The sequence below is a fragment of the Piliocolobus tephrosceles genome, chromosome 20 (assembly GCF_002776525.5).
Source record: "Piliocolobus tephrosceles isolate RC106 chromosome 20, ASM277652v3, whole genome shotgun sequence".
Lineage (NCBI taxonomy): Eukaryota > Metazoa > Chordata > Mammalia > Primates > Cercopithecidae > Piliocolobus > Piliocolobus tephrosceles.
The window spans coordinates 54,140,537-54,160,707 of record NC_045453.1 but is presented as its reverse complement, the minus strand read 5'-3'; the positions used below and the strand labels follow the sequence as shown (position 1 = coordinate 54,160,707).

Genomic DNA, 20,171 nt, shown 5'->3' with positions numbered 1-20,171 from the left:
ACTGCTTTAAATGTGTCCCAGAGATTCTGGTATGTTGTATCTTTGTTCTCATTGGTTTCAAAGAACATCTTTATTTCTGCTTTCATTTCGTTATGTACCCAGTAGTCATTCAGGAGCAGGTTGTTCAGTTTCCATGTAGTTGAGCGGTTTTGATTGAGTTTCTTAGTCCTGAGTTCTAGTTTGATTGCACTGTGGTCAGAGAGACAGTTTGTTATAATTTCTGTTCTTTTACATTTGCTGAGGAGTGCTTTACTTCCAATTATGTGGTCAATTTTGGAATAAGTGTGATGTGGTGCTGAGAAGAATGTATATTCTGTTGACTTGGGGTGGAGAGTTCTATAGATGTCTATGAGGCCCGCTTGGTGCAGAGATGAGTTCAATTCCTGGATATCCTTGTTAACTTTGTCTCGTTGATCTGTCTAATGTTGACAGTGGAGTGTTGAAGTCTCCCATTATTATTGTATGGGAGTCTAAGTCTCTTTGTAAGTCTCTAAGGACTTGCTTTATGAATCTGGGTGCTCCTGTATTGGGTGCATATATATTTAGGCTAGTTAGCTCTTCCTGTTGAATTGATCCCTTTACCATTATGTAATGGCCTTCTTTGTCTCTTTTGATCTTTGATGGTTTAAAGTCTGTTTTATCAGAGACTAGGATTGCCACCCCTGCTTTTTTTTTGTTCTCCATTTGCTTGGTAGATCTTCCTCCATCCCTTTATTTTGAGCCTATGTATGTCTCTGCATGTGAGATGGGTCTCCTGAAGACAGCAGACTGATGGGTCTTGACTCTTTATCCAGTTTGCCAGTCTGTGTCTTTTAATTGGAGCATTTAGTCCATTTACATTTAAGGTTAATATTGTTATGTGTGAACTTGATCCTGCCATTATGATATTAACTGGTTATTTTGCTCATTAGTTGATGCAGTTTCTTCCTAGGCTCGATGGTCTTTACATTTTGGCATGTTTTTGCAATGGCTGGTACCGGTTGTTCCTTTCCATGTTTAGGGCTTCCTTCAGGGTCTCTTGTAAGGCAGGCCTGGTGGTGACAAAATCTCTAAGCATTTGCTTATCTGTAAAGAATTTTATTTCTCCTTCACTTATGAAACTTAGTTTGGCTGGATATGAAATTCTGGGTTTAAAATTCTTTTCTTTAAGAACGTTGAATATTGGCCCCCACTCTCTTCTGGCTTGTAGAGTTTCTGCCGAGAGATCTGCTGTCAGTCTGATGGGCTTCCCTTTGTGGGTAACCCGACCTTTCTCTCTGGCTGCCCTTAAGATTTTTTCCTTCATTTCAACTTTGGTGAATCTGGCAATTATGTGTCTTGGAGTTGCTCTTCTGGAGGAGTATCTTTGTGGCGTTCTCTGTATTTCCTGAATTTGAATGTTGGCCTGCCCTGCTAGGTTGGGGAAGTTCTCCTGGATGATATCCTGTAGAGTGCTTTCCAACTTGGTTCCATTTTCCCCCTCACTTTCAGGCACCCCAATCAGACGTAGATTTGGTCTTTTGACATAATCCCATACTTCTTGCAGGCTTTGTTCATTTCTTTTTCTTCTTTTTTCTTTTGGTTTCTCTTCTCGCTTCATTTCATTCATCTGATCCTCCATCGCTGATACTCTTTCTTCCAGTTGATCGAGTCGGTTACTGAAGCTTGTGCATTTGTCACGTATTTCTCGTGTCATGGTTTTCATCTCTGTCATTTCGTTTATGACCTTCTCTGCATTAATTAGTCTAGCTGTCAATTCTTCCACTCTTTTTTCAAGATTTTTAGTTTCTTTGCACTGGGTACGTAATTCCTCCTTTAGCTCTGAGAGGTTTGATGGACTGAAGCCTTCTTCTCTCATCTCATCAAAATCATTCTCTGACCAGCTTTGATCCATTGCTGGCGATGGGCTGTGCTCCTTTGCAGGAGGAGATGCACTCTTATTTTTTGAATTTCCAGCTTTTCTGCCCTGCTTTTTCCCCATCTTTGTGGTTTTATCTGTCTCTGGTCTTTGATGATGGTGACGTACTGATGGGGTTTTGATATAGGTGTCCTTCCTGTCACTTCCCCGAGTGAGATGACCCCAGTACCTCAGTTGAAAATGCAGAAATCACCGGTCTTCTGTGTCGCTCGCGCTGGGAGATGGAGACTGAAGCTGTTCCTATTCGGCCATCTTCCATACATTACTTCTTACCTAACTATAGATTCTTATGACCAGCCAAAACTCTAAGGACAGTTATGGTATTAGGGATGTATATTTTATTTGTATGGTTTTTTAAAATGGAATGAAGAAATTAAATAGTATCTCATCACGTCTTAACATTTTTTACTCAGATTTTATTTGTATCTGAATAAAGAGACAAGATTTCTATTAAATGTTAGGTATAACTTAAGGTGATTTTTTAACTTGCTCTTTAAAATCTTTTGTACATTCTTAGTCATCACTGGCTATGACAATAAATAAGGAAGTAAATAAATAAGCAGAAAAATATTTCATAAAACACATTTAATTATACAATATATAAAACATTTCCAGATTCCGGAGACTTTAGTCTTAAGTCTTTTAGAAATTGCACCTTATTTCAGAAAACATAAATTATCTTTACAAATAAATGTACACATGAAAATCAGTGAGTACTGCCGGGCGCGGTGGCTCACGCCTGTAATCCCAGCACTTTGGGAGTCCAAGACGGGCAGATCACGAGGTCAGGAGATCGAGACCATCCTGGCTAACATGGTGAAACCCCGTCTCTACTAAAAATACAAAAAAATTAGCCGGGTGTGGTGGCAGGCGCCTGTAGTCCCAGCTACTTGGGAGGCTGAGGCAGGAGAATGGCATAAACCCAGGAGGCAGAGCTTGCAGTGAGCCGAGATCGCGCCACTGCACTCCAGCCTGGGGGACAGAGCAAGACTCCGTCTCAAAAAAAAAGAAAATCAGTGAGTACCAAGAAAAAGAGTCAAAGTGACAGATGGTCTCTGAAGTTTTTCTGCATCTTTCTGGTTGTGGCTAAAAGGAATAACAGGAGAGTTGTTCCCAAAATTGCCACATTAAAGGGTATAATAACTTTATGTTTCTTGATATGAATTGCTATGTTGTTTCAGTGACTACTGTACCAATTTACAAGGCCATCAAGGTTTATTAAAATAAAGACCAATAAATTATGTCACCTCAAGATTACTTTCATTTATGTTTGTCAGTATTTCTTCAAATGACAACCTATGTGGAATATTAATAAGGTTGCAGCATCCACCTCAGACATGAGTTCAGTTTGCTGCCTGGAATAATATTCTGTCATGTAAAGATATATTCAGTAATATCAACAACAACAAGATCCAGAACAGACAAAATCCTCCTTGGATGATGACACACTACTAAATCCTTGTAGATCCAACACCATAAGAAATTCACCTCAAAAAAAAAAAAAAAAAAAAAAAAAAAAAGTCACTTCTGGGAGGCTAAAGGGCATCTGAAAACTCGGGCCTCATCTCAGTGCTCCAAAAATGTCTTCTAACCTTTAACACTGATTCTATGAAGTGTCAAGAGAAATTTTCATTACCTGAAATTAAAACATGACCACTTGGAACACAGAAGCACCATCTGAGGTTGTGGCTTCAGGGTTTAACAACAGTAAGTTAAATGTGGATCTTGACAAAGAACTTGAACATCATAATAGCAGCTTGTTTCAGGGTAACAGTTCACTGCAATAACTTCAGTAAGCTTGAAAGAAACAAGTACACTCCCAAGCTTTTCAGTAAAAAAGGCCACAAAGCCTTCCAAATTTTCTACATGCCTTTTTCACTTTAAGGGTTGCTTCCACTTTAAAATGAAGACTATGATGCAACATAAAGTGGGCACAAATGGAGAATGCAGGACAGATTTTAACATTGTATCAGAAAACTTAAACACATGCAGCAAAAGAAAGAAAAATTAAAAACTTAGAGAAAGAAAAAAATTATGAAAGAGAATTACATTTTGATAAGCCAAAACCCAACAGAAATTATTTAAGTTCAGTATTAAGAAAATAGAGATAGCTAATAGCTATCTATTAGCAATTGTTGTACTATTTATTAGCGTGTTACCCTTGTCATGTTACTAAATCTATCCTAGCCTCAGTTTTCTGAGTAAAACAGAGATAAACAGTTTGTTCTTCATAGGGTTGTTATAAAACTAAAATGCATCTAAGTGTATAGAACAATTACAGGCTGAAGTAAATGCTCACTAAATGTTGTTATTATCACCAAAGAGGGCAGCAGAAGGAAAACACAATAAAAAAAAGGAGAATTAACCTTACCTTTGAGATTGAAATAAAGTTGTCAGCATAATAGAATACAAGATAAAATTTACAACTATAAAATTAAAAATATAACACTAAAAGTACAGCAAACTAAATTGGCTTCTGCATTAATCAGTACTTTTAAAGACAATGCTTACTCTTGGCTGTGGAAGGAGTCTGGCTTACCTCTAATCTAGTGAAATAGCCATCACCCACATGGGCTCTATGAGCAGCTGCTGTTTTCCTGTCCTTGACAACTAAGCTCATCTGCATAGAACAGAAGGTTCAAGTATATACTCATTAAATTTAATTTCTCAAAGTCAACTTAACTGAAACATCACCTGATCTATGCAGTATTTAACAGGCAATGTAATGTAACCTAATCTAAGGGCTGCCCTTTGCTCGGCTTCTGCATCTCAGCCATAAAAATGCAACATGATTATAGTCTCTAGTCTTGATGATACGGGAGAGGGGCAGCGAAGTGTTGGGAGGGGAAAGAGGGGCCCCTGGAGAGGGCTCGACCCTTGGGGCTGTGCCCACGGACCTAGGCAAGGACAGGCATTTCTGTTTTTGTGCCCAAATATGGCATTTCCCAAGACCACCCTGGCGCGCCACACCCCCATCCTGTGCATATATAAACCCCGAGTCTCTAGCAGGCACACAAACAAGCAGCTGGGCTTCCAGAGGAAGACATGGGCAGAAGAACACACAGCGGTTGGACATCAACAGGATGCTGAGAGGAGCACGCCAGCAGAAGAATACACTAGCAGACACTGGCAGAGTTTGGCCAGTGTGGTTGGAGGACAGACCAGCCGCTGGGCGGCCCAACTCTAGGGGAAAACTACCACCCTTCCCACTCCATTCCCCTCTTGCTGAGAGCTACTTCCACTCAATAAAACCTTGCACTCATTATCCAAGCCCACATGTGATCCGATTCTTCTGGTACACCAACGCACGAAGCCCTCTGTCCTTGTGATAAGGCAGGGGGGTCTAATTGAGCTGACTAACACAAGCCACCTATGGATGGCTAAACTGAAAGAGCACACAGTAACACACACCCACTGGGGCTTCAGCTGTAAACATTCACCCCTATATGCTGCGGTGGGATCGGAGCCCCACAGCCTGCCCATCTGCATGTTCCCCCTGGAGGTTTGAGCAGCCGGCACAAAAGAAGCAAGCTACATCCCCATCGCACATCCTGTGAGGGGAGAAGGGAACTCTTCCCGTTTCACTGATAAATCTTAAATCTTACTTTAAAATACTTAAAATATCTTAATAGATAACTGATGGAAGAGTTACAAGAATAACTAAAGAGTATGCATGACACTTCAAAAATTATTGTTTCCCCTCTTTAAATTTTACTTACAGGGAAATAAATGAAATTACTCCTTACTAGCACTTTTGTGGCAAGGCAAGAATACACTAATGAAGATCTGCAACCAAAGAGAAATTTGTATACAGAAATACACAGTGAAGTGCTGAACTGTGGGGAAAAATAATATCATTTCAACGAGTTTCTACTGTTCATTCAAGATGTCAGTGTTTGCAAAAAGGAAATAAATAAATTGCTTCCAAGATGGAGGCAAGCTGCCCCAGAGGCTTGCCAGTGAGTTAGTATCACATTAAGACAATCTTTCTTCACTTGGCTTCCAGACCCTCCTACTTCTCCCTCTCTCTCTTATCTCACTGGTTTTCCTTCTCCTCTGATGGAACTTCTTTTTTTTTTTTTTTTTTTTTTTGAGACAGAGTTATGTTCTTGTTGCCCAGTCTGGAGTGCAATGGCACTATCTCGGCTCACTGCAACCTCTGCCTCCTGGGTTCAAGCGATTCTCCTGCCTCAGCCTCCCAAGTACCTGGAATTATAGGCACCCGCCACCACGCCCAGCTAATTTTTTGCATTTTTAGTAGAGACAGGGTTTCACCATATTGGCTAGGCTGGTCTTGAACTCCTGACCTCAGTTGATCCACTCGCCTCGGCCTCCCAAAGTGCTGGGATAACAGGCGTGAGCCACTGCACCTGGCTGCAACTTCTTTTTTTCTAAATGTTGCAGTGGTCAGTTCTCACTACTCTGGCACACACATATCCTAGATAATCCGAATTGTTCTTCTAGCTCCAATGCCAAGTATATTGATGGGCCTCAAACTTACATCTCTATTTCATCTCTATTTGGATGTCTATTTAACATCCCAAACTTAGCCCCTGTCCCAAACCTACTTCTCCTTAGTCTCCTCCATTTTCTCCTTTTCCACCCCAGCTGGCAACCAATCCATCAGAAAATCCTAGTATCTCAAGAATCCCACCACTTAACACTGTTGTTACTAGTCCAAGCCACCATCTTCTCAACTCTGGACTACTGATTTACCTCTTAACCATTCTCCCTGCTTCCTTCTGATCCCCTGTAGTCAATTTTTTCACATAGCTGCCAAAGGAATTATTTTAAAACATACATCATATCATATATCTCTCCTGCTCCAATCTTCCAGTAGCTCCCTATCATACTTTGTAGAAAATCTAAACTCCTTGCCACAGCAACAAGACCTCACAGGGTGTGGTCCCTAGCTACTTCTCCATCCCCATTTATCTCAAGTACTCCATCGGTGGTCCTATTGTTCTCCAGATAAGCCAGGTACACTCCTATCTGCACATGGTGTTTGCTCTGCCTAGAATGCTCCTCTCACAAAGCTTTTGAAATTTACTTCCTCAATTTATCAAAGATCTCTGGCTAAATACGTCTTGATAAATCGTCTTGATAAATCGAAACCTATTTATCTCTGCTCCTTCCCTGGCCATCCTAATTTAAGAGGTAGCTCCAATCATTTTGTACATTTTTTTTTTTTTTTTTGAGACGGAGTCTCGCTCTGCCCCCAGGCTGAAGTGCAATGGCGCCATCTCGGCTCGCTGCAAGCTCCGCCTCCCGGGTTCACGCCATTCTCCTGCCTCAGCCTCCCGAGTAGCTGGGACTACAGGTGCCCGCCGCTACGCCCGGCTAATTTTTTTGTATTTTTAGTAGAGACGGGGTTTCACCGTGTTAGCCAGGATGGTCTCGATCTCCTGACCTCGTGATCCGCCCACCTCGGCCTCCCAAAGTGCTGGGATTACAGGCGTGAGCCACTGCGCCCGGCCATTTGGTACATTTTTATCCTACTTTTTCTTCATATCCTTTAGCACCATCTGATATTATTTGCCAATTGTCTTTCGTTACTATTTATCTCCTCCACTAGAATGTAGCTCCATGAGGAGCAAGGCCTCTGTCCTCCTTATTCACCTTTGTATCACTGGTATCTATTACAGGGCCTGTTTATGGTAGAAATTCAAATACTTGTTGAATAAACACATTACTTCTAATCGCTATTAAAAGATTAACTGAAAGCATTAAAAGTAAAATTATAAATTTAAAACCATATAATATAAAATGAAATATTTTCTAGGTCTCTCAAATAATCATGACGTAGAAGTTTATCTCCTATTTTTTATTTATGAGTTGCACTTTTTAAATCTTTATCATTTAAAAGAATTCTAGAGCCTCTGCCTATAAAAAATTGTTCAAACATACAAAATAATAATCTTTTGTTAGACTTCGTTTTTTCAGTATTCCTACAGAATTCCAGAGGTTTTTCCTTCTTCTTTAATGAGTATTTCAAGTATATATATCTCAGATATATAAATAACTGAGTCAACACTGAATGTATTAAAAATGTTTCTTAAAATCAGTCTATCTCTTATTTCATCATCAAGAAAACCTAATCAATTCATAATGTTAAAAATAGCTGTAAGTCTACATTTTTAGAAGGAAAGACTATAATTAAACATAAGATTTGTGAACCCATCACAAGCCTGTTTAATTCTTTTAATTCAAATTATGCTATAAATTCTGAGCAGGTGTGCCAAATTATTGAAATGCAAGTTGACCAGCTGCATTTTTAAGAAACCCATCATAAAATGTGGATGGTGCCCAGTAATTAACAAGTGGTTTTTTTTTTTTTTTTTTTTTTTTTTTTGAGATGGAGTCTCACTGGAGTGCAGTGGCTGGATCTCCGCTCACTGCCAAGCTCCGCCTCCCGGGTTTACGCCATTCTCCTGCCTCAGCCTCCCGAGTAGCTGGGAATACAGGTGCCTGCCACCTCGCCCGGCTAGATTTTTGCCTTTTTTAGTAGAGACGGGGTTTCACCGTGTTAGCCAGGATGGTCTCGATCTCCTGACCTCGTGATCCGCCCGTCTCGTCCTCCCAAAGTGCTGGGATTACAGGCTTGAGCCACCGCGCCCGGCCTAATTAACAAGTCTTATACCTGATTTTATTTTACTTAAACTCTAAGGATGAAAACAAGTTTCCGGCAAAAATATATCTGTAATGATTTAGCCTCCAAATAGAATTAACTTATTATAACAGCCAAAATCTTGTCCATCTCTAGATGGAGGACAGGCAGGTGGATTTGTTTCAAATGCTTACAAAGATAGAGGCATGAGGATTCATGGCTTTTAATAGAAATCTCGCTCCATGCGTTTGTTGATACATCAATTTTAACATGTACCATCTATTCTGTTGTCAAAGTAACTGGTACTTCATTACTTAGTGTTTTTTGAACTCATAGTTTATTATAGAAAATAAATGTCTACACTTCTGTGCCCATCTTCTTTTTGCCCTTGTAAAAGGATGAGGGGACACAGTAGGTATAAATTGAATGTCAATGAAAAAGATGACTGTTAAAATTTGAAAATAGCCACATTTTAGAGATTTAGATTATAAAAGGCCAACTTTTCTTCTCATTTTATACATAATATACAGTTACTTTAAAACTGCAAAGACAAATTTATTGTATACATCTTTTCAAAATTTAAAAGTCTCTATATCGCTCCACTCTTTGGGGTAAAAATGATTCATTCTTCTGAAAAATTATATCATTCACAGCTAATCAGTGTAGACAGAATGAGAGAATTAGAAATTCACTCTCTGGAACCACAGTGAAATATAATATCTGATTCAGGCATTCGTGGATCTTAAAACCCCAAAGAATCATCCCAGAGGTTACTTGCTAATCACAATGTGAGATCCTTTCTTCATAACTGAGATACTTAGTGTCACCACCATATCGAAGTGCTCAAACTTAACATTACTAATGGTGATAGCATATCCCTTCTAATGAGATGTAATATGAAGTCACAGCATCATCTTAGAAGTACTCTTGCCATAAATGTCTAACCTAAATCATGCACCTAAACTCTCAGTTTGCAGAACATACTCATATAAGTTAATATTCTTATAAGTTACATGTCACCATAAGGAAACAGGAAAATCCTAGCCTTTTCAAAATATCAATGTCATTTTAAAAGATGAGGGATAATTGTCAATTGCGAGAGGCTAAAAAGACATAACAACGAAATGTAATTTATGAACCATGATTGGGTCCTCAGGCAAAAAACTATACAAAAAAAAGACATGGGAAATAATTAAGAAGCCTTCAACGTGCTAAAGAATTGAAGGGTAAATTATCATGATGTCGATAACTTACTTTCAAATGATTCAGCAAAATAAAAATAGAATTATATATGCAAATATGTATGTGCAAACACATACATGCAGAGACAGATCCAAGTAGGCCACCTGCTAATTAAAGGTGGCCAGTTCATGGATAATCAATATCCCAGAGTCTCAACTTTTCTATACGCTTGAAAAAAATTCAAAATAAAAAGTCGTTAAACTTTTGCATTTTATGTTCAACATTTACAGTACCTGGTTCTTGAATGACATCTACCTTCCCCACACTGATCTGAAGCATTTCACCATTCTTTGCAAAAGTCTCCCATTCTGAATCAGTCTGCTGGCAGGATGGACACCACGGGGCATAACTATAAGAGAAGAATAAGAATTATATTGATAAACATACAGAAGAAATCTGCAAAACAAAATAGAGAAATCAAGTATTTAAATTAAAAAATAAATTCTTCAAAAAGGAGAATTATGAAAAGAGGCTTTTCCAAAGTCATTTGACATAGAAAAACAGAAGCACACTGTCCCCAACTAGGATTTAATGTATGAATGTCAATTCTATAGGAAAAAATTTGGCCAAAGTTTGATAATATTTCCAATAATTATTATCCATAAACATTTTATTTCAATGCTATTCGTACAATTTTTTTTCTCTCCAGATAGCTTTTGATCTTTGAGGGTAAGCACTCTTTTTAGTGCCCCACTAAAGGAGAACAATTTTCACAGGGTGCCCCTAAACTAGCCAAACCAGTTTCAAATCCATCAGAGCTATAGATCTGATGGGCAGAGACCAGATCTGTTGCTTGAGCATCCTCAAGAATGTTTCCAAAATCTGTGGTTATTCTGAAACATTCTGAAAAGGAAAGTAGAAGCTATCGGCCAAACCAGCTCTATCCAACACTTTCTTAAATTTAGCAGGAGTTAAAAATACCTTGGCTTTCAAGTCAGAACCCTACTTTTTACAGTATTTTTCATTCAATAAATACTAAGAAAGTACTATGGTAGAAGCTGAGAGTACAATTGTGAAGGAGATTTGGTGCCTCCTCTCCTTGTGGATGGTACAATCCAGAGATGAACAGAGATACGCATGGGGGCAAAAACTATACTACTCTTATTTTTGTGTCTGCTTAAAATTTTTCATAATAAAGTCTTGAATAAATAGAGAAATACACCAACTTGTGGGTAAGCAGGCTGAGCATTTTTAAAATGTCAATTCCCTCCAATTTATTACCATTTGTTCCATTCCTGAATTGTTTTTACAAAATGTGGCACCTGTTATTTCTGTATTAAGGGAGGAAAGGGGCCAGGGGAGAGAAAGAGAAGTAGAAAAGAATGCCTGCCAATAGAATTTAACACTCACACACTCAAAATGCCTTAGGAAGGGAAACAAAGTAAGGAGAAAAGTACAAAACTGATCAAATCCTGTAACAAGATTTAGGCTCATAGGTGCCTGTCAGGTCATCATTTACAAATCCCTTCAAAATTTTGAACTGTGCAAAGGCATGCTGGTAAGTACCATTAAAAAAAACTCAATGCAATGACACACATAAACCAACTTTCCTGAATAAGAAAACAAAAACAAAAAACTGAAATTGTGCAGGATTTTGATTTTTCACATTATTAAAGATGAGTCAGCGGTTAAAAAGCCAAGACTAGGGGAAGGAATGTGTTTATTTCACAAAAAGTATTGAAAATTAGGCAGAACCCAGAAGAGAACGGGCTACCCCAAGGCAAAGCAGTCATTACTTTCTCCAGACAAGCCCTAGAAGCAGCAAGACTTAGCAAGCACAGTTGTTTACCATCTCTAGAAAAGACTACTATATAGCTAATTCCAAAATCATGCTAAAACGTCATTAATCTTCCTGACATTAATCTGCTGACATCGTTGAATGAAGACTTTTTAAAACATTCATGTCTCTGTATTTCCAGGGCAAAGTACATTCTTAATATACAGTAGGTGTTCAATAAATGTTTGCTGAATAAACAAGTGTATCAACTTTAATGTAAATCATATTCTTCATCTGAGAAAATAGTTATTTTCTATGTAGTTTCTAAATATCCAAGTAACAGATGAGACTCAGGCAGTTGGCAAACTTTAGGGAAAAATAGGAAGTCTGAATTATTAAGTACATTTCAATAGGCATTCCATGATATTGGATAAGAGCTCTGCCAGAACAATCAGAAAGATCAACCAGGAATTAACCATGATATTCTGGACAGGTTAATAATATCTCCCTGCCTCAGTTTCCTCAACTGTAAAATGGGATAACAGTAGCTACCTTAGAAGGTTACTGAGAGATTAGATGAAATATAGCAGGCACATATTTCTTTAATAGGAGCAACCATTAATACAAATGTCATTTGTAATATTGTTTGGGGTTCAAGACACTTTTATGATGCATTAGCTCATCTGACCTTACAGCCTCCCTGCCAAACAGACAAAGCAAGTATAGAGATGTGCTTAAGACCACTCAGAGCAAGAACCCAGATGGAAGTATTTCTTTGATAAAAATCATCAAGGTATATAAAACTCAACACCAACACGCTGAGGGAGAAAGACAGAAGTTATAAGAAAGTAACAAGAATAAGGAAGTTATCTTGAAGTAAAATATAATATAATGAACTTCAGATCTTCTTTATTTCCCAAGGACTCTCTTTGTATATAAGTCACAGGCACATTTGCTACATCAGTAATTATTAAATCATGCATGTTTCGGCCGGGCGCGGTGGCTCAAGCCAGTAATCCCAGCACTTTGGGAGGCCGAGACGGGCGGATCACGAGGTCAGGAGATCGAGACCATCCCGGCTAACACGGTGAAACCCCGTCTCTACTAAAAATACAAAAAATTAGCCGGGCGAGGTGGCCGGCGCCTGTGGTCCCAGCTACTCGGGAGGCTGAGGCAGGAGAATGGCGTGAACCCGGGAGGTGGAGGTTGCAGTGAGCTGAGATCCAGCCACTGCACTCCAGCCTGGGCCACAGAGCAAGACTCCGTCTCAAAAAAAAAAAAAAAAAAATCATGCATGTTTCATAATTTAAAAAATACAGGCCTTACTCTCTAGATAGGCTATTACTAAGTTAGTTTTTGGTGAAACTGACCTTCGGATATACAATTATAATACATCCTCATATATGCCATTAAGGTAATTTTAGATATGCCATTTCTATATAGCTGCTATCCACTGGTCTGTGGCATTGTTAATGCCATTATTTCAAAGGTTTAATCACAGCTGATTTGTGTTGGAATGCACCCAGATGTTCTTTCAGTGGTAGAGATAAGCCAGCTCTGAGTCCTTAGCATGGGAACTGGTCCATTGTTGCTGCAGTTTTTAAAGTTTTTAATATTCTTTTGTATCTAAAGAACAGTAATTTGTACAAGAATTTAGAAACTAAGTAAAATACTTCCAGGGACAAAATGAATGCAGGGATCAGTCATGTGACCTTCATGCTCATCTCTCGCTCTGTGCACACATAGATACATATATATATATAATTTATGTATATATGCATAAATTAAACATATCAGAAAGAACTGAACATGATCTTCATAATATTTATTTCATACTAGTTCGCATTGGCAATCTTCTCCTAAGAACTATAAAAGATATGACCTGCCATAACTTTGCCTCTTACACATAATCCTTAAGAGGCTCCAAGAGCAATTAGCTCCATTATAGTCATATAAACTGTCCACTGTTATATTTTCTACTGAACTTTTGTTGACTTGTTTGCAGGTCACAGTGGTATGTAAAATTAGTAAACTTCATAAAGATATTTGAAATATATTCCAGATAGCCAAAAAGCTCTGGTAAATTACACCAACTTATATGTCAGTGTAATGTTTTTAACCATTTCTGGGAAACAAAATTCAACAGCATGCTTTCGTTGTCCATGTTAGTATTCATGTACAAAGTGACCTGAGGTTCTGCTTGATGTAACATGGTTGAAGGACCTTGAATCTTTTACTCCATGAACTTACTGAATTTGGTGTAAGATTTCATTAGGTGTGCTAAATATTTCAGAGACGGACTTACTTAAATATATTTCCTAGAAAGGAAATTTTATTAACGATAACTTTTTATTTACCAATAATAAACAACTCTTCTTCTGTTTTGACTCTAATTTCACCAGTGCTTCTCTACACTTTCTTTTCTCCTGACTTTAAACCCTTTGTGCAAACTATCTAAAATCAAACATTTGCATGTTATTAAATACCCATAACAGTACCTAGAGCAGTAGTTTTCAATTAGAAGCATTTGGAAGTGTGCACAGGGGATAGGAGTTATAATTTTTTGATGTCGCATGACTGAGACTACTACTGGAATATAATGGGCAAGGATGCCAAAGGTTCTGCAACATGTGGGCCATTCTCGCACACAAAAGAACTGTCCACCCAAAATGCCAATAGTGCCCTATTGGGAAGCACTGATGAATGTCCAACACAGAGGAAGCATTCAGTAAACATTTACTAAATCAATGGCCATAACTTATACTACATATTTCCTTCAGAGCACAGTAGGCCAATCTCTTGGAAGGCTCATTCTTCTTCACCTTCCCAGCTCCCCAACACTGAACCTGACACACAAGCACTTAATGACTATCTCTCAAACATTCCATCAAGACATCAAGACAATCTATTAAACTGCAAGAAATGCTAACTGTTTGACATGGGCAAGTTAAGGTAGTGATGTTCAACACATTCTTTCCAGGTATAAAGGAAGGCTGCAAAGCTAATACTAAAACCCAGATGTCCTATGGAAATAAACACAGCTTTGCTCCATCACCAGGTGTTTAATTTAAATTTTGAAACATGCTCACCCCAAGAACAAAAATAAGAAAAAGCAATAATTTGTAAAGATTTATATGCTTTACAGAGGTAAATTAACCCAAAGACATACTTTTCCTCGTAATATCAGCTTGAATATCAAAATTAAGCCACTTGGCTATCTATTTCTTCTGGGGGAAAAGTCCACCATAATGTATCATGTTACATACTTCTGTGTTTCAAAAGAACAAAAGTCATTTTCTCCAGGACTGACATAATGAGAGCCAAGCAAGTGTTGAAAGTAGCAAAAGGTTGCAAAGGAACTGAATGAAGAGTAGTATAAAACAATGGAAATAGAGAAAAGCATGCATCAGAAAGTCTTTTAAAGATTAAATCATTTTTCCTAATTCAGAAAAAGGGCAAACGAGTATACAATAAGCCCATAGCCGGGTGCCTGTAATCCCAGCTACTTGGGAGGCTGAGGCAGGAGAATCACTTGAGCCCGGGAGGCAGAGGGTGCACTAAGCTGAGATCGCACCACTGCACTCCAGCCTGGGCAACAAAGTGAGACTCCATCTAAAAAATGATAATAATAACAATAAGCCCATAGCATTAAGGAAAATGTATACAGCAATGGGAGAACTCTTCAGATTTCTAAAAATGTCAGAATAGAAACGGTGAATTACTGCAAATATACTTTTAACAGATATATTTTTAAAACACTGGAAATTCAATTACAAGAATCCAAAAAATTGACTGTTTGAAAGACTAAGAAAAAATAACCAAATTTAATTTCATAATAGAAGCTTTTCACATCTCAGGGCTGCCAAATACTGCTAGATTCTTAAGAATAAATTATCTATACCAACATAATCAGAAACTGCATTAGAGGGGATCTGTATGACACAGGATATAAAAGAAAAAATTTGCAAATGAAAGAGAGCATATAAGCAAATGAACAAATAAGAACTGTCATTCAAAGTAATGAATACATTTTGATACTAGCGGAAAGTTTCTCAATCTGTTTCTTTAAAGAAGTTAACTACAACAAAAGCTTCTCAATCTGTTTCTTTAAAGAAGTTAACTACAACATCTTTGAACTACTAACAATTTCCATTTATGTATGACCAGTTTATCTGAACTAAGTATTAAGATGAAGCTAATTTTAATGCATTTTTTTTTCTCTGTTATATACATCGAAAAAAAAAAAATCTGGTAACATATAGGCTATTTAAATGAATTCTTAGAAATTCATAGTAGGCCCATAGTGGTAATGAGGATATAATGAATTTTATATTTTTTTAAGTATTGGATTTTTTTTTCACAGCAAGGAGGAAGAGTATCACCTAATAATACAGAAAAAATAGATCACAAATAGATAAGAACCAAAATATTTCTTTAGGATGAGCACTTGGGTTTTAGTATGTATAAAGACGTTGGATAGAATGGTTTGGATCAACTTTCCTTTACAGCCTTGCTTCCTAGCCACCTATTCTGAAGTGCACTCGATAAAAAGAGAACGTCTACTAAAATGACCTTGTGTCTACACAGCTTACTTCCAGATTACATGACTCATCTTGCATCACGGCCCAAGCATATTTCATACAACTGGACACATGACAAACTCAGAGCAATTGATCACTATGTTTAGGTTTACACATTCATAAAAAAGTAAAATTTGAACCATCAACATGGCCAAGCACAGGCGTTGTTGGCTCTCACTCATTTAAAAACTTATCGAGGTTTTATTGTTCTTAATTCTATTACCAAAAACAAAGCAATTCCAAAAAGACCCATAAAGGAGTTGATGTCATTAAAAATGAAGCCTTTCTGTTTTAACTTTCCTTACATACATATGCAAACTCAGTTTTACCCTGAAACATGACATCTAGAAAAAAGTACATTTTGTAAGCACCTACTGAAAAGAGAACTTTCTGTAGTATTAGCTGACAAAATGCAGTTTATCTCAAAGTCTTAAAATTATTACAAACATGGAAGTCTTAATACAGCTCCACTTATTTTTAAAGTTTCTCAAATAGAGTATGACCCCCTCACCTCCTTCCAAAAATAGTTAAGTGGAGTATTTTAATAATTCATGTCTACAGCTCCCTTTAATAATTTCATTGATTTATTATGATACCAAGGGTATTTCATTTTGAGGTCTAAAATATCCCCTTCTTTGTGACTAAGAGGTAAATGCACATTTGAAGGGGCGACATACCTTATGTTCTTTGAGTAATGTAATCTGCTGTGTGACATAACTTTTGGCTCTGATCTCACACTGAGGTTTTCACTCCATAGGCACCTGCTTGCAATCTAAATTGAAAGAATCAAAACTTGGTCTTGGATAAAGGAAAGATCCAATTTTCTGTCTGTGTCCTCAACGTAAAACAAATATTAAATAGTAGTATACAGATTGCCAGAAACCACAGGCTAAAGAGATGTGGCAATTTCCTGAAAGATTTTATGTTGGGCGGGGAGGGGAGAGAGATGAGAGAGATGAGAGAGAGAGAGTCTCAGCAATCATTTCCCGGGACGTTCACGTTCTTCATTTTCCCTGCAAGCACACCATGATGGTCTCTCAAGCCCATTCAGACATCTGTCCACCGTCCACTGCAAGCCTCTTTCAAATGGCCACTTCCTATTATAAGTTTAAACTATAATCAACAAATCCCTTTCTTTCTCCTAACTCAAAACTGTAGTTTCCCATCTCCTTAAAGAAAAGGCACTATCCACCATTTACCTTCTATTGTTAAAAGGGGTGATGTGTATGTTCTTTTATGACACAAGCACAATTATTAATATTACCCAGAAAGCCCTACGTTTAAAAGTTATAATAAATATCAACATTTATTTGAAATCTTATTGTAAAACTTAAAAGGTATCCATATTTTTTACTTTCACAATGACATCTCAAGGTCTTCAAAAGGAAGACTACGATACAAATGGCCTGCCCTCACCGTGCTGCGATTCCTTCAACAGGTAACTTGCTTAGCCTGTGCTAAATATTCATATTGCTCATGGATGTCACTGAATGTCCTTTCCCTTCCAATACATACCTATATCTAAAAGCACACGGTTTGCTTGTAGATTTTCTCCCTTCCCTTCTCCTCCCTTTGGGAAGCTGCCCAGTCCACCCCGAAAAAACTGTCCCCCAAAGCGAGGGGATGCGCTGCACCCTCGGCTGTCACCGCGAGGGCTGGACGCGCATGCGCGGCGCCAGCGGCCCGGCCCCAGCGCCGCAGGTCGTAGGCAAGGCGGGTCCGGGGACCCCAGGTCGAGCCCAGCGGCAGTGCAGGATCGCGAGCGGCCCGGCACCGACGCTGCAGGTTGTTGGCAGGGCGGGTCCGGGGTTTTAGGTTGAGCCCAGGCGGCAATGCGGGATCGCGAGCGGGCCGCGCGGGCTTGGGAGGGTGACGCCCGCGAGGACACTGCGGCGTGCGGGGCGGGCGGGCTCACTCACAATTTCAGCATCCACTCGCCCTCCATCACCAGCGTCCAGTTGGAGGCGGTCATGGGCTGGACCTGGCTCTGCTCCGCCGGCAGCGCGGCCTGCTCGGGGCCTGCCGTCGCCGCCACAGCCGCGACCCAGGCAGCCAGCAGCGCCGTTAGCTGCGGGCCGCAGCGCCCACCCGCCATGTTGGGCGCCGAGCGAGGCTCCTCGGCCGGGAGTGTAGGGAAAGGCAGCGGCCAGGCCCGCAGCCTCGCTCGCCCGCCCGGGTTTTTCAAGGAGGCGGGAGAAGCAGGGGCCACCCCGCCTACGCCCGGCAGCGCAGACAGGCGGTGCTCGCCACGCCGCGGCGGACGCCACCTCTTATCGTCGCTTGCCCGTCGAGGCCACGCCCCCTCCCGCCTCCACTTGCCGTTGCCCGGGGTGTCGGTTACCTCAGCAACCGCCGCCCTTTCTTCCTGACCGCCAGGCTGACAATAAACAGATGACCCAATGTTGCCTAAGTTAGAACACGCACCGCTGCTGCCCAGGCTCCAGTAAGGGCAGGGTTGGCGCGTGTGTCCTTCTCTAAGGGGAAACATGGCCAATAATTTTAAAATCCATCCCCTCTTCAATAGCAAACATAAAAGCAACGGGATGCAAAGTACACTTACGTTTCATGAAAAATGGAGGGACGTAGTATCTCTTGCTGAAGAGAGAGGAAAATTTAAGTACTCTCTGCATGTGTATATTGAAGCATCACTAATTGAGAATATTGATGAAACTAGGCTATGCAATTGCATTTTGTTTTTACAAAAAAAAATGTTAATTTTGTAGAAACTCTTAAAAACATGGGTACTAACCGATAAAATGAGTCAGTGAAGACTATTGCCACCTGCAGTAACATGGACCTGACATTTCTCTTGACTACAGTTTTGTCAGATCTAAAATGAGGGTAGCCTCAAGTGATTTTCCAGTTTCTTTGCAGGTCACATTAGATGAATCTGTACCTTGGGACCACCACACCGTTAGTGTGTAAGACTGGATTACAATTAAAGGATGAGGAAGCTTTCTCAAAGGGTGCTTTGTATGTGTTTACTAGTTGTGCAAACTACGAACCTGGGTAATGTGGTTAATAGATCATGAAAAGGATGTGGTTTCTGCCCTCGGCTTAAAACAAAGACTAAAATAAATTTTAAAAATAAGACTAAAAGTACTTCAGGGCACATGAGAGCAAATTTCAATCAGTACTTATAGGAGAGGGAAATTAATTTTGCCTGAAGAGAAGATCTGGCCTGGATTATGCATTAATTAGTATTAGCTAAAAACAATGTGGACCCAACCCTTATCATTAAAATAAAACACTCAAGAGTTTACAAACTATTGGAATTTAAGAAAATGTCTTTGCAGTGAATGCTACTAAGACTCACTGTTATGAATTACATACACATCAATCCCATAAACTCGATGGAAAACATTTTATTGTGCTTGTGAAAAGAAGTGACTCATAAACAGTAATTCTATCATTCTATCATTTTCAGTGCAACTTTTTTGCATAGAATATGTAATTGGTTTTAAAGCGTTCTTAAAAATAACATCTGATATTAAGGAAATACTATTAATTTTGCTGAAGGTGATAAAGATGTGATAACTATATTTTTAAAAGGCTTTATTGGTTATAGATAATGAGATATTTATGGATGAAGTAACATGATGTCTAGAATTTGTTTTACAATACCCCAGAAATAAAATGTAGGGAATGGAAAGAAGGTAGGTGAAAGCAAAGTGGTGCAACATTAGTCAGTGTTGAAGCTAACTAAGTTCATTTTGCTATTTTACCTACTCGTGCATTTGTTGGAAAATTTACAAAATGAAAAGCTAAAAGGAAAGAGAGAGCATCTGCAGCATAAAAGACAGTCATTACCGAAGCACTTCCTATCTTTAACAAAAACTGTGGGTTCAAATATTTCATTTTTTGGCCTTCAGACGAAGGATGGTAGGAAGAATGTAGCAAGAAAGTGTGGGACTGACCTTGCGGTGAGGAGTCACAGACGAGGGTAAGAGAGCTGTTGCCGTCAGACCATGATTGGCATCTCAGCCCTGACACTTCCTAGCCATGTGATTTGGGGCTAAAACTAGTTAACACCAAAGTTCTGTTAAAATGCAGGTAGTAATAGAACCTGCTCCAAAAGGTGGCTGTGAAGATTATATGAGATAAGAATAATGCCTAGCACATAGTCTG

General features: G+C 39.1%; 1 protein-coding gene and 1 long non-coding RNA gene across 2 annotated transcripts in view; one reads left to right on the top strand and one right to left on the bottom strand.

Moving 5' to 3' along the window:
• TMX4 (thioredoxin related transmembrane protein 4) overlaps nucleotides 1–18,839 on the bottom strand; it is a 51,245-nt gene extending 32,406 nt beyond the window's left edge. Inside the window, exons 1-2 of the mRNA XM_023217870.3 lie at nucleotides 17,963–18,839; nucleotides 9,980–10,095 (exon numbers count right to left, since the gene is read on the bottom strand). Coding sequence (XP_023073638.2) covers nucleotides 9,980–10,095; nucleotides 17,963–18,531 — 685 coding nt within the window. The 5' untranslated portion in view covers nucleotides 18,532–18,839. The remainder of the gene's footprint in view (nucleotides 1–9,979; nucleotides 10,096–17,962) is intronic.
• Nucleotides 17,717–20,171, top strand: part of LOC111546454 — a 41,385-nt gene continuing 38,930 nt past the window's right edge. The window contains exon 1 of the long non-coding RNA XR_002732787.3: nucleotides 17,717–17,828. This is a non-coding gene — a long non-coding RNA (uncharacterized LOC111546454). The remainder of the gene's footprint in view (nucleotides 17,829–20,171) is intronic.